This window comes from Gigantopelta aegis, chromosome 14 (genome assembly GCF_016097555.1).
Source record: "Gigantopelta aegis isolate Gae_Host chromosome 14, Gae_host_genome, whole genome shotgun sequence".
Lineage (NCBI taxonomy): Eukaryota > Metazoa > Mollusca > Gastropoda > Neomphalida > Peltospiridae > Gigantopelta > Gigantopelta aegis.
Window position 1 is genome coordinate 19,479,801 of NC_054712.1, and position 15,347 is coordinate 19,495,147.

The following is a 15,347-nucleotide window of genomic DNA, read 5'->3' on the forward strand; positions in this document are numbered from 1 at the left end:
CCGATTTATTGTTCAAGTAACATATATCTATGTGCTGAGGATGGAAAATTCAGGGCTGCTAGATTATGTTAGCCCCACTCCCATGGCTAGTGATATTCAATGTTGGGCTGGTAAATAACTACTATTGCCATGCCCAACGGCTAGTGACGTTTTGTTAGTCAAATGTTGCTGTTAAGTCTATTTTGTAAATATGAATATCCTGCCCCCACCCCACCCCCCAATGTTAGTGTTTTAAGCTCTATCTCCATCTTTAGGTGACATGTACGATTATTACTATTATTTAGTAAAATTGTATTAACTTAAAGTAAAGTAGGGATAGTGAATGTTTAATTGTGGCTAGTAAATTTTTAAAATCACTGATCCCATGGCTAGTGGATTTTATAAAAATTCTAGAAGCCCTGAACATACTAAGTAAAATGATACAAAATAGAAATGTCATGAACTAGATAGCCACTGTGGAAATGTCATGAACTAGATAGCCACTGTGGAAATGTCATGAACTAGATAGCCACTGTGGAAATGTCATGAACTAGATAGCCACTGTGGAAATGTCATGAACTAGATAGCCACTGTGGAAAAACAATTGGGGAAAAGCAGCCTTCAAAATAAGCTGTAGTGAATGTAAGCGATTAGTAGGTTATGTGCTATTTTTCACTAATAACCGCTTCAGTTTCAAACTTTCAACTAGAATCCAACATAGGTAGCCAATCAGAATGGATCATACTAAACAATGAACAAATGGATCATACTACAGGATCACACTTCACATCAAAATCTTACGGCCAATAAATTTCAGTGCATTTGGATGTTTAGTAGGATTCATTTAATTCCTACGAGATGAAATCCTGCAAGATGTTCATGCAATTAAAATGGTGTCAGTGTGAATTTTCAGCATCATAAAAAATATGATAAACGTAATTAAAAACGTTATTTCTTTGGGGTATTATTTGTTACAGTAAATGCTGCTGCCAGAGAAAATTGTGAAAAGCGTATATTGTATACAAATATTTTATCGTGAACGAAGAATCGAATAAGGAAAAATACCAAGACAAAACCGATATAAGACCTGACCCATCATTTGCGACTTATTTCGAGGGCTGGAAAAGGTTATCATGCTGTTCTTCCAAAATATTGTCCCAAGAATAATGAAAACTGTTGATGAATTGAAAAATAAATATCCTAATCGATAATATAATATAATTTGTACAAATTCATAAATTGTAAATTATATTTTCTGTTTAAAAAGAACTTCTTTTCATACTCTCGTGACAAGCAATGATGTTTAGGGTAAAGGGGGAGTAAATTATAACAGCCACCTCGCCTGAACGATGTCGAGAATGTCTTTACTGCTCCTAGTCCACGGTAGTTCGACCATCAGCTCAAGGTAGTTTCTGTCAAACAATAAAACACAGTTACAAAGTGTTGTGAACTGCTAAATAGTTTCTGTCAAACAATAAAACACACAGAATGCAGTACCTCTGAAAATAAATTATTGTACCTCCTAAGTTCACAGGCCATAACTGTCAAAAAAGGGTAAATCACTATGAAAGTCAAACTTGATCGGTAACAGTACATGATAAAGATATACATAAAATTTCACCTCAATATATCACGGCATTGTGAAAACAAATCCGGAAAACTATATGTTGGACAGACAGACCGACAGAAGAATAAAGAAGAAACCTACATGTATAGTCCCCTCTGGTTGGTCAGGTAGGGGACTAATAAGCATTTCATAAGTAGATTTTAGCCTTATTATCAGCAGATTTAACATATTTTCATATCGAGCAATTTGATATAATTTATTGTGAACATACAAAGATTTTCTTTAATGTTTTGAAAAAATGAGTTTGACTAGTTATTAAAGAGGATATATAAGTTACATAATGGTAGCTTCCTGCCAAAAGTGTATTAAACTATAAACATTTTAACTTCAAATACATGTCAATAAAACATTATAAGAAAACAAATATTGACAAATCTTATTTCTTATAATGTATACGTAACTTTAATTCCAGTCAACCATTACTCGATATTCAAATGATGTAGGAATATGTGACGTGGTGTCTTTTTGAATGAAAATGACATCAAACTCAAATAATGTCATTTTGGATATCCTTACATAAATATAAACTAGTGATTAACATTTTTTGTTTTCTGAACGCTGGACAGCTTTCAGTTTAAAGTTGCTATTGAAATGTTTTTGTTTGTTGACTATGAATGCATATGTCAATTATGGAATGTCACTGTAGTACGTTTGCTTAAATGTCATGAAAGCTGGATGCACAGAGTTAAGAAATGTACATCATAAACACTGATAACAAACCGAATCATGGCATGTTCTGGCATGTGTTGGGGCATTTTCCTCAGTCGCTTCACTTCTTTCATGGCAGTCTTGTGGGCAACCTCGGGCATGTTGGCTGCTCTGTAATGTAAGTATATATACACAAATGCATCCTTGTCAAAATTACACAAACATTTACTTCACACATTTCAACTGACGTATAGCTTTGTAGCTCTAGTTCAAAGCACCACAAAAACTTTTCTAATTGTTCTATGTAAACTTTATACATCTTGCTTTCAATGCCGAATTGACAAACACAAAGGAACTTAGAGGGTGGCCTAGTGGTAAAGTGCACATCTCACTACAAGTCACACTACAAGTCACACTACGCGTCTCACTATGCGTCTCACTATGCGTCACACTATGCATCTCAATACCCGTCTCACTACACGTCACACTACGTGTCTCACTACGCGTCTCACTACACGTCTCACTACGCATCTCACTACACGTCACACTACACGTATCACTACGCATCTCACTATGCGTCTCACTACGCGTCTCACTTTATCTTCTGCTCCAGGTCAAGAGACTCATCCACATCTCCATCCAGGTCCTCATCGTCAATGTCGGTGTTCAGCTTCCGGAACGCGCGCCGCATGTGGTTCGATCGCATCACATCCTTCCTGCTTATTATCTCCACCTTGCCATCTTTCTTAGCACGTTGTAACAGCTTCAGCCCCTGGAGATCAGTAAAAACAAAACACACTTTAAATTATAACAAGCAAAATATTTAAAAGAAAAAAAATGCAATTATCCTAATTTAACTCTTTTTTTTTTCTTCTTTTTTTAAACTTATTTTCGTGCTTATATCCAATTAAGGTTCAAGCACATGGTTCTGGGCACACACCTCAGCTATCTGGGCAGTCTGTCCAGGACAGAGGGTTAGTGAGAGAGAAGAGGGTGTAGTGGTCTTACACCTATACCCACTGAGTCGTTAAAAGTTATTCCGGGCGGGAGTTGGTAACCGGGTAGAGAACCCAGTACCTACCAGCCTTATATCCGATGGCTTAACCACGACACCACCGAGGCCGGTATTCTACTTTTAACTTATGTTCAATTAATGAGGTCTAATTTTCAATTAGTTTTTTGTCAGATTCATTATTACATGTAAATATATTTGGCAAATTCAACTTCCGTCTGGTGAATGATAGTTTAAAGCCTATATTTATGTGTCAGGACTGACGACTGCTGAATACAGGTCTTATAGCAAACAGCTGATTTACTCAGAGTCCAGTATTACATTAAATAAGTACAAGCCACTGTTCGACACAGAGAGCAGTATAATGATAATTATCAGCACTCGTTGGTAAAAGTATTAAAATCCCCAGCAAGCCTCTGATTTCATACTTTTATCAACTCGTGCTGATAAATTATGATATCACAAGACGCTCGGGGAGTATCCTCTATTTCCTCTGTATATTCTTACCTCAATCTGGCGCATCAGAAGTTGCAATGCTTTCTTGAATCTCCCTCCGACAAGTCAACAGCATCAAGAACTTGAATCCTGTATATTCTTACCTCAATCTGGTGCATCAAAAGTGGCAATGCTTTCTTGAATCTCTCTCCGACAAGTCAACAGCATCAAGAACTTGAATCCCTGTATATTTTTACCTCAATCTGGCGCATCAAAAGTGGCAATGCTTTCTTAACTCTCTTCAACAAGTCAACAGCATCAAGAACTTGAATCCCTGTACATTCTTATCTCGATCTAGTGCATCAAAAGTGGCAATGCTTTCTTGAATCTCTCTCCGACAAGTCAACAGCATCAAGAACTTGAATCCCTGTATATTCTTACCTCAATCTGGCGCATCAAGAGTGACAATGCTTTCTTAACTCTCTTCGACAAGTCAACAGCATCAAGAACTTGAATCCCTGTACATTCTTATCTCGATCTGGTGCATCAAAAGTGGCAATGCTTTCTTGAATCTCTCTCCGACAAGTCAACAGCATCAAGAACTTGAATCCCTGTATATTCTTACCTCAATCTGGTGCATCAAAAGTGGCAATGCTTTCTTAACTCTCTTCGACAAGTCAACAGCATCAAGAACTTGAATCCCTGTATATTCTTACCTCAATCTGGTGTATCAAGGGTGGCAATGCTTTCTTAACTCTCTTCGACAAGTCAACAGCATCAAGAACTTGAATCCCTGTATATTTTTACCTCAATCTGGCGCATCAAGAGTGGCAATGCTTTCTTAACTCTCTTCGACAAGACAACAGCATCAAGAACTTGAATCCCTGTACATTCTTATCTCGATCTAGTGCATCAAAAGTGGCAATGCTTTCTTGAATCTCTCTCCGACAAGTCAACAGCATCAAGAACTTGAATCCCTGTATATTCTTACCTCAATCTGGCGCATCAAGAGTGACAATGCTTTCTTAACTCTCTTCGACAAGTCAACAGCATCAAGAACTTGAATCCCTGTACATTCTTATCTCGATCTGGTGCATCAAAAGTGGCAATGCTTTCTTGAATCTCTCTCCGACAAGTCAACAGCATCAAGAACTTGAATCCCTGTATATTCTTACCTCAATCTGGTGCATCAAAAGTGGCAATGCTTTCTTAACTCTCTTCGACAAGTCAACAGCATCAAGAACTTGAATCCCTGTATATTCTTACCTCAATCTGGTGTATCAAGAGTGGCGATGCTTTCTTAACTCTCTTCGACAAGTCAACAGCATCAAGAACTTGAATCCCTGTATATTTTTACCTCAATCTGGCGCATCAAGAGTGGCAATGCTTTCTTAACTCTCTTCGACAAGTCAACAGCATCAAGAACTTGAATCCCTGTACATTCTTATCTCGATCTAGTGCATCAAAAGTGGCAATGCTTTCTTGAATCTCTCTCCGACAAGTCAACAGCATCAAGAACTTGAATCCCTGTACATTCTTATCTCGATCTGGTGCATCAAAAGTGGCAATGCTTTCTTGAATCTCTCTCCGACAAGTCAACAGCATCAAGAACTTGAATCCCTGTATATTCTTACCTCAATCTGGTGCATCAAAAGTGGCAATGCTTTCTTAACTCTCTTCGACAAGTCAACAGCATCAAGAACTTGAATCCCTGTATATTCTTACCTCAATCTGGCGCATCAAGAGTGGCAATGCTTTCTTAACTCTCTTCGACAAGTCAACAGCATCAAGAACTTGAATCCCTGTATATTCTTACCTCAATCTGGTGCATCAAAAGTGGTAATGCTTTCTTAACTCTCTTCGACAAGTCAACAGCATCAAGAACTTGAATCCCTGTACATTCTTACCTCAATCTGGTGCATCAAAAGTGGTAATGCTTTCTTAACTCTCTTCGACAAGTCAACAGCATCAAGAATTTGAATCCCTGTATATTCTTACCTCAATCTGGCGCATCAAAAGTGGTAATGCTTTCTTAACTCTCTTCGACAAGTCAACAGCATCAAGAACTTGAATCCCTGTATATTCTTACCTCAATCTGGCGCATCAAGAGTGGCAATGCTTTCTTAACTCTCTTCGACAAGTCAACAGCATCAAGAACTTGAATCCCTGTACATTCTTATCTCGATCTGGTGCATCAAAAGTGGCAATGCTTTCTTGAATCTCTCTCCGACAAGTCAACAGCATCAAGAACTTGAATCCCTGTATATTCTTACCTCAATCTGGTGCATCAAAAGTGGTAATGCTTTCTTAACTCTCTTCGACAAGTCAACAGCATCAAGAACTTGAATCCCTGTACATTCTTACCTCAATCTGGTGCATCAAAAGTGGTAATGCTTTCTTAACTCTCTTCGACAAGTCAACAGCATCAAGAACTTGAATCCCTGTATATTCTTACCTCAATCTGGCGCATCAAAAGTGGTAATGCTTTCTTAACTCTCTTTGACAAGTCAACAGCATCAAGAACTTGAATCCCTGTACATTCTTACCTCAATCTGGTGCATCAAAAGTGGTAATGCTTTCTTAACTCTCTTCGACAAGTCAACAGCATCAAGAATTTGAATCCCTGTATATTCTTACCTCAATCTGGCGCATCAAAAGTGGCAATGCTTTCTTGAATCTCTCTGACAAGTCAACAGCATCAAGAACCTGAATCTTCTCAGTGTATGAAGCCTTCACAATGGCCGCACATATATCAGGAAGGTGTTGGCTTGGTACATTCTCCAGCATTGTCTGAATAAATAGATTACTGAATATCAACACGGAGACATCATATACCGTACTAATAACTAACACATGTTGAAAACATTACTGTCATCCACTAAACAAATGGTTTTTTGACGAGATGGGCAAGTGAATTAAAGTTTGTTTTTGTTTAACGACACCACTGGAGCACATTGATTAATTAATCATCGGCTATTGGATGTCAAACATTTGGTTATTCTGACTCTTAGTCATCAGAGGAAACCCGCTACATTTTTCTAATGCAGCAAGGGATCTTTTATATGCACTTTCCCACAGACAGGAAAGCACATACCTCAGCCTTTGTCCAGTTGTGGTGCACTGGTTGGAATGAGAAAAAACCCAATCAGTTGAATGGGTCGACTGAGGTGGTTCGATAATGCAACGCAAGCACCTCAAGCAAGTACTCAACTGACTGAGCTAAATCCTGCCCTCGCAAGTGAATTAATGTTGCCTTATCACTCAATGTATGCAGATTAAAGAAAAATGTTTTATTTAACGACGCACTCAATACATTTTATTTACGGTTATATGGCGTCAGATATATGGTTAAGGACCACACTGATTTTTTTAGAGGAAACCCGCTGTCGCCACTACATGAGCTACTCTTCCGATTAGCAGCAAGGGATCTTTTATTTGCGCTTCCCACAGGCAGGACAGCACAAACCATGGCCTTTGTAGAACCAGTTATGGATCACTGGTCGGTACAAGTGGTTTACACCTACCCATTGAGCCTTGCGGAGCACTCACTCAGGGTTTGGAGTCGGTATCTGGATTAAAAATCCCATGCCTCGACTGGGATCCGAACCCAGTACCTACCAGCCTGTAGACCGATGGCCTAACCACTACGCCACCGAGGCCGGTCACAAGTGAATTAATGTTGCCTTATTATTCAATCTGTGCAGATTAAAGATGTACATGTATGGTCGTCTTTCATCAGTATCGATCAGTACTTCTTGTTCAACTTATACATGTAATTTCTTGCTTAGACATTTTAATTTCTATATGTCCAGTGTGTTCTTGCTTGTCCTAGCCAACGTATAGATAGCTTCAAAGCTCAAGACAAGGGGTCTCACTGGAAATAATTTTATTTTAGCCAGTTATGTTGGGTTTTTTCATTTTTATTCGATCTTGCATTCACATATTTAAATACATACAGTACATCTACACAAAACTAAAACTATGATTGTCACATTAAAACAAAATATATATCCATGAATATTATACAAACTTACAGATATTGCTTGATACATTTATGAAAATAAAGCCTGCTCAATATTTTCCCATCTTTTTCTTAATCTAGAAGCCTTTGCCGGAGGGTATAAATATAATGAATATAATTCTATTTGTTTATGAAACTTAATATGTTCTAAACATGCTTTCAGATTTGGTAATACTTTTTTCATTCTACATACATGTACATGTATATGTATATATTGTTTATTTAACAATAAACACCAGTTGTTTGAAAATTATTAATAAGTGGCTAATTTAAACAAAATTGTATTAGCCAAATATTAAATGTGGACACAAGACCCTCATAATATTTTGCCATTCGGATCATATTACATAATTACAATGTGTTTTCTCTAGTAACTTTAAAACAGCTTCAAATTAAAAAAAAAAAAAAATTGTTTTTGGTTCTGGTTTTATATTTATGAGCACATACATGTAGATGGGGAGTTTAAAACATCACTTAGTCAAAATTATATTGATTGTTATAAGCAATTAAATTTAATTAACAAAACTACAAATGACCGTGACCGTACATTAGGGTCAGATTAATAGGTCTGGGAAGCTTAAAGGCCTTTGGACTGGTAGGCATATTCAAAGATATTTAATGTACATTATCACTTAATATTAACAACTATATTGGTATATTTAATTAATAAAATGGTACAAATGTGACAGCTATTACATATAAAGGGCACTGCCATTTTATTCCACTCCACTGAATCCGCCCTCATGTGAGCTGGTTGTTACATAACACTTAACGCGTCACATCCAGTGTCGTATCTACTGAAAATAGCGCCTAAGGCAAGCACTGAAATTGTGCCCTTGTCCAAACATCTGACACCCATCTTTTAGATAACGTCAGACAGAAACTGCTCAGTGCCATGGCTCCCCACTTCAAGTGGTGTCCAGGGCATGTGCCATACGTGCCATACCTGCCATACCCTAGGTATGACACTGGTCACATCAGGTATTAGCCTTAGAACTGAAGAAACAAATGTACCAGTCTGTTGATTTTTGCGGACGTTCTGTAATAACATCCATCCCAGTAAGCCAGAAACAAGTATACATTATTTTCCTATACAAAATAAACCACCACTGTCAAACTGGTTATAAAACAAATTGAAATAACTGTATGTCCATCAATGTATTATATTTCGTCCATGAAACTGTGGTATACTGAAATTGTTGCGTGAGAGCTAAAAGGTCGTAAGTGGCAGATACGACCTAAAACGTCTTTCTTGCATATTCGGAATCGCCATCCCCGATTACATATTGTCACAAAAAATCGTAGCTATGTCTCTAATTGCATTGCTTATACAGAAGGATTTAAATGGTCGTAAATGAATCACAGATACCAATTTGCACGAAAATAGACGTAACTGACACATATGACTTTCCTCCGATTTGCTTGCTGTCCATATGTGAACACAACTGATCGTGTGTGGTAGATACACCCTTTTTAAATACAGTTCGTTATATAATTATGTCTGACATAGGTCGTATGTGCCAAATACGACACATATGTATTCTTTGTTATCGGTCTATGACAGAAATTACAAATGCAAAGTACAATAGAGCATACATTATGTCAATATTTTTATGTGCTTGAATCCTAAAAATAATGTGATTTTTGTCATTGTGAGAGCCCGGTCTATTTAAGAAAAACATTTGGTACTGCATGCAACGAACCATTTGGCAACAGACATGAGTGGTGTCTATATATATATATATAAAAATAGGAATTGCAGTAACATTAATGTTTGTATGGTCTGCTATTTTATGTGCACCATAATTATAATAATAAACATGTTTCGGTGAATTTTCTTGAAAAACAAATATCTATTTTAAAATGTTTTTAATTGAAGCAAAGTTTCCAACATGTAATTTGTATCTGAAGATACAATTTTAATTCATAATAATGTTGTATGTGGCATATACGACCAAAGTGCAAGCATAATCACACTGATTTTGGATGTACATGTATTTAATTATATGTTACGGTGATCAAATTCCGCCTTTCAGTTGCCTTTGAAGATCTACAGGATTGCTCAAATGTAGGCATTATGGATTAACAATATTGCATATACAAACGTCATTGTAAGTTGTCCAGGATAAATTTAAAGTCCAGTAACAAAAGACAGTGTAATCAGACGTAAGGTTAAAAAGTGAATAAAGTGAATGTGGCCTCAACATAAACGATAGCAAGATCTATGGACTTTGATTAACTTTACAGTTAACAAATATTTGCAACAGAATATCCCTGTCTTGAGTCAGACTTCCGATCCTATTGGAGGCCGTACTTGGGATAGGCGTGTTCGAAACCCTAGTGGTATATGGACTATGGACACGTTAAACCAGTTACTAAGCTAAGCTAAGCAACAGAATGTTGAACATGAACATGACACAACACACACACCAAAACATTAGCACAACATAGCACACACAACAGAAGCTGAACATGACATAGCACACACAACATAATTTTAGCTGAACATGACATGGCACACACACCAGGACATGAACATAACATAGCTCACTCAACAGGACAAGAGAAACTCAACAGAAAATAATCATCACTAGAGCATATTGATTAATTAATCATCGGCTATTGGATGTCAAACATTTGGTAATTATGACTCTTAGTCATCAGAGGAAACCCGCTACATTTTTCCTAATGCAGCAAAGTATCTTTTATATGCACTTCCCCACAGACAGGACAGCACATACCACAGCCTTTATCCAGTCACTTGCGACAGAACCTGAACACGACATAGCACTCACAACAGAACCTGAATATAATAGAGAACGCACAACAAAACCTGAACATGACGTGGCACACACAACAGAACCTGAACGTGACATAGTAGACACCACAGAACCTGAAAAAGAACATGACAGAACACACATACAACATACCATGATCATGACATAGTACACACAAGAGAACTTGAACATGACATATCACTCACAACAGACACAGAAAATAATTTAGCACACACAACAGAAACCGGAGGATTGATCACTTAACACTCAACAAAACACGGAGAGAACACTACACATAACATAGTCTGTATATATCACTGAACACACATCATACATAACCTGGAGAGCTCTCTGAACACAGTTGAAACTGAAGAGATCACTGAACACAATAGAACCTGGAGAGATCACCGAACACACAATAGAACCTGGAGAGATCACTGAACATACAACATAACCTGGAGAGATCACTGAACACACATCATAACCTGGATTAATCACCGAACACACAATAGAACCTGGAGAGATCACCGGACACACAACAGAACCTGGAGAGATCACTGAACACATAATATAACCTGGAGAGAGATCACTGGACACAACAGAACCCGGAAAGATCACCAAATACACAATAAAACCAGGAGTGTGCACTGAACACACAAAAAACCCTTAGAGTACACCCAACACACAACAGAACCTGGAGAGATAACTGGACACACAACAGAACCTGGAGAGATCACTGAACACACAATAGAACCTGGAGAGATCACTGGACACACAACATAGTCTGGAGAGATCACTGAACACACATTATAACCTGGAGAGATTACTGGACACACAACAGAACCTGGAAAGTACACCCAACGCACAGCAGAAGCTGTAGGGTTTACTGTTCACTCAATATAACCTGGAGAGAATCCTGCATACTCAACAGGTGAACATTGATTTGAAATTCATTGGAAACGTAAACCCTATATCCTTTGAATGAGCTTCACTTGAACCCGGTGTATCCCAAATCAATAAGCTGCTAAACATAGTTTCTTCATTAAAGGATACCAGTTTCAGTTTGCTTAACTATTCTGGTTTGTCTGTTGCACTCTACCTGATAAACCAGGTATTCTTGAAACTAGTGAAGTACACCCTGAGGCAGCAGAACCAGGAACTATCTGCAAAAGGACTCCTATGGCTCAAAGAACATGGAAAGAACACTGCACACAACATGACATCAGCTTTTCTAATGACTCATCAGGAACGAATACTTGCCTAGAAAAAGGTTTTGTATGGACAAGTCGTCTTATTCTGATGCACCATCATCAAACAACGAACATGCATCACTACACCACAGTGTTTCTGCCAGATAGACAATTTTGGGTATGGCTCTATGGAATTGAATGCAACCACAGTCAAAAGAGATATGGGGGGTCCTCCCTCAGAAAGAAAATGGGTTAAGTTTTGGGTTAGGATTAAGAAAGTCATACAGTAATGATAAGAGTAATTAATTTTGTCAAAAAGTTAACTTCAAAACAAAATTCTCCAAAAATATTTGGGTATGGTACCATACCCATTTTACCCTTTGTCAGAAACCCTGCACTGGATAAGGTCACACAAAATCAGGGGTGGGTCAAAGAAAACAAGGATTTCATGAGTCAGAGTAATTTTTTTCACATTATTATTCGTATTATTATTAACAAAAGTAAAATAACTTTTTTCACGTAATATTTTGTTTAAGCGGTGATTTTATTAATACGTACTTCTACTTGTATTCCTTTTCGAATGTTTGCTTCTAAATATTTTCTATTTACAAGCTTTCTCCTTTTTAAAAATAAATAAGTGATGGTTCTTTCAGAATAAATATTTAAATTTACTTGATATACTGTTGGTCGTAAATGACGCATTTAATTTAATGATGAATAATTGTCGTAACTACAACTATTTAAGCAAATAACTAAAACACCTAATATGCCATAAATACCGCAAATATACAAAGAAATTGTAAATATGTTCAGCCTTCATTGTCATTAAAACAAGTTCGACATCTTAACTACTGATCAATAAAAACAGTTTTCCTTCATTATCTCGGCTTTTTAAAAATGAATTTTAATGCACTTACGTCCTTCTGGCTCTCACGCGATGAAATGATAAAATGACTGTTTACTTATAGTACATGTATATTGGTCTATTTGTTAGTTGCTTCCTTTCATTTTCATTTCAACTTATTTTTGTGCTTATAACCAATTAAGGTTCAAGCATGCTATCCTGGGCACACACCTCAGCTATATGGGCTGTCTGACCAGGACATTGGGTTAGTTGGTTAGTGGTTAGTGAGAGAGAAGAGGGTGTAGTGGCTTTACACCTACTCACTGAGCCCTTAAGAACTCGCTGTGGGTTGGAGCCAGTACCGGGCTGCGAACCCTGTACCTACCAGCCTTTAGTTTGATGGCTTAACCACTGACACCAAAAGAATACATACCAGTATTATTAACATCACATATATTAATTACTTTTTGTTTAAAGGTGTTGGGCTGGAAGTACATGTAGCCCAGTGGTAAAGCAGTCACTTGATGTGCGGTTGGTCCAGGATCGATCTCCGTCGGTGGACCCATTGGGCTATTTCTCATTCCAGCCAGAGATCCACAACTAAGCCTACGGTATGTACTATCCTGTCTGTGGGATGGTGCATATAAAAGATCCCTTGCTGCTAATCGAAAAGAGTAGCCTATGAAGTGGTGACAGCAGGTTTCCTCTGTCAATATCTGTGTAGTCCTTAACCATATGTCTGATGCCATATAACCATAAATAAAATGTGTTGAGTGCATCGTTAAATAAAACATTTCCTTGTTTAATGGTAAGGGTAAAAAGTAGGCACTTGTGTTATTAGCAGATAGTGGATCAAGACTCATGTTGCCATATTGTTGATTTTTTTTTTTTTAAATGTTCTCCAACAAAAACCTGTAAACCCTAAAAAGGTAATGGACATTATCAACTGACAGAGTTTATTACTGTAGATAATTCTGTAATATTATTGATTAAGTAGACTGTCCCATTTAAAATCACAGAACTGACAAATTACGTAGTTCCAAAGATAAAAAAAAATTATCACCTGGATAATTATCTGGTCATTTATGTTGTTTTAAAAGTCCAGCTGATCAAAGCGAAGCACCTTGCCTTAAATTACTGCATTTGTTTACTCAGTGCATACAGCAGCAGTTTACAGCAACTTATGTCACTTTCATTCCATGCTAGAGTACCAGAAGTGACAAAAAAGAAACAAAATGGCTGTCCCCAGTTAGCTGGAATAATCATGGGTTTTTTTTAATTAATTCTAAAATTATGTGTTTTAGATGTGATTATTATACGAGCTTGTGTGTCGTACTGATTTTACGAGTGTCAGGATTATTGTATTGCCCAAGCAAGAGCTAGGGTAATACATGAATCCTGACACGAGTTTCGTAAAATCAGTACAACTCACATGCGAGTGTAATAATTTCTTTATTATTCATATTATTATTGTTGTTTTCTTTATGAATAACAAGACCCAACTCAAAATGTTTCAGCCAAAATGACGTCATATTTCAAATGCACAGATTGCTAGGACTGGAAAAGCGACGTCATGTTATGACGTCACTTCCCAAAATTACGTCATTACACTTGTTATTACACATGTGCTTTGTATGATTATTATTAACTCGGTTATGTTTAACCATATGGATAATAAACTGTCAGTATGTGTAGGTGGTCCAGGTATGCATCTTTCCAAAACATAAAGCTCATATTTGACCTGATTGTCTAAATGGCTAACTTGACCAATATGTAACAATAATATTTGAGTTTTTAAAAAATCATATGATAATTGAAAAACAAACACATTTAACAACTGATAAAAATATTTTTGTTTGCTTCAATTTTATTACCAAAAAGTAGTCGCATTTGATAATGAAATATTACAATTCAGACCAAGTGTCTAATTCAGAACCTTTTCGAAGGAACACGGAACATGACGAAACATTACAAAATTTAATAATAAATGTTCACTTTGCCTGTTTTTATCAAACTTCTCTACTTTCTCCTTAGAAGGGAGAAGTTGCTTCTACCTTTTCAATTCTAGATTAAAGGGAGGGTCAACTCAAATATGAGCCTGATATGTTGGATGACCAACACATACTGACACTTTAAGAAATGAAAAACGTGTAATTTTAGAGTTGATAAAAAAACGTGAATATTCCTGCTAACTGGGGGCAGCCATTTTCTTTTGTTTCCGGTGCGTCAGGAATTCTAGCTCCGACCACTGGGATGGTACAAAATGGCAGCACCGGTTATATATACCATTTTATTAATTAACTATAAGATTATACTTGTTTATATTAAGCAATAATGTGCATAACATATCGTTGAATATGCATACCAGGCCAAATGCCTTAATTGTCCATTCCTTTAAAGGCTTGTGACAAGTGTAGACACACAAATCTCCCGTTAAGCTGGCCGGCAAATGTTGAAACATAAGCAGGGCTTGAACTTAAGAATTTGTTTCCCACAGCAATTTTTAAAAGAATTGCCATGGGTGAAACAACCCAACCAATAGCAATTTTGAATTTGCCTCTAGCAATTTCTTTTTTAAAGTGACATTTGCAGAAAATAAATACGACTGAAAGGTTATTTTGCTGTATGTAAAGATATTTCAAAAGTGAAAATGTTAAATATTGGCAGATTATGTACACCAAGTGTATATATTTTACCATTGTTGAGGAGTTTTACCAACGGCAAAAAAGTGCCATCGGTAATGCTCTCTACCTACGGCAATTTATATCTCAATGACGGCAATTGGCGTCGGTGCCGTCGTTAAGTTCGAGCCCT

General features: G+C 37.0%; 1 protein-coding gene across 1 annotated transcript in view; it reads right to left on the minus strand.

Moving 5' to 3' along the window:
• LOC121388664 (lon protease homolog 2, peroxisomal-like) overlaps positions 1 to 15,347 on the minus strand; it is a 41,838-nt gene that overhangs the window by 17,629 nt on the left and 8,862 nt on the right. Inside the window, exons 5-8 of the mRNA XM_041520105.1 lie at positions 6,339 to 6,491; positions 2,851 to 3,026; positions 2,327 to 2,425; positions 1,317 to 1,391 (exon numbers count right to left, since the gene is read on the minus strand). Coding sequence (XP_041376039.1) covers positions 1,317 to 1,391; positions 2,327 to 2,425; positions 2,851 to 3,026; positions 6,339 to 6,491 — 503 coding nt within the window. The remainder of the gene's footprint in view (positions 1 to 1,316; positions 1,392 to 2,326; positions 2,426 to 2,850; positions 3,027 to 6,338; positions 6,492 to 15,347) is intronic.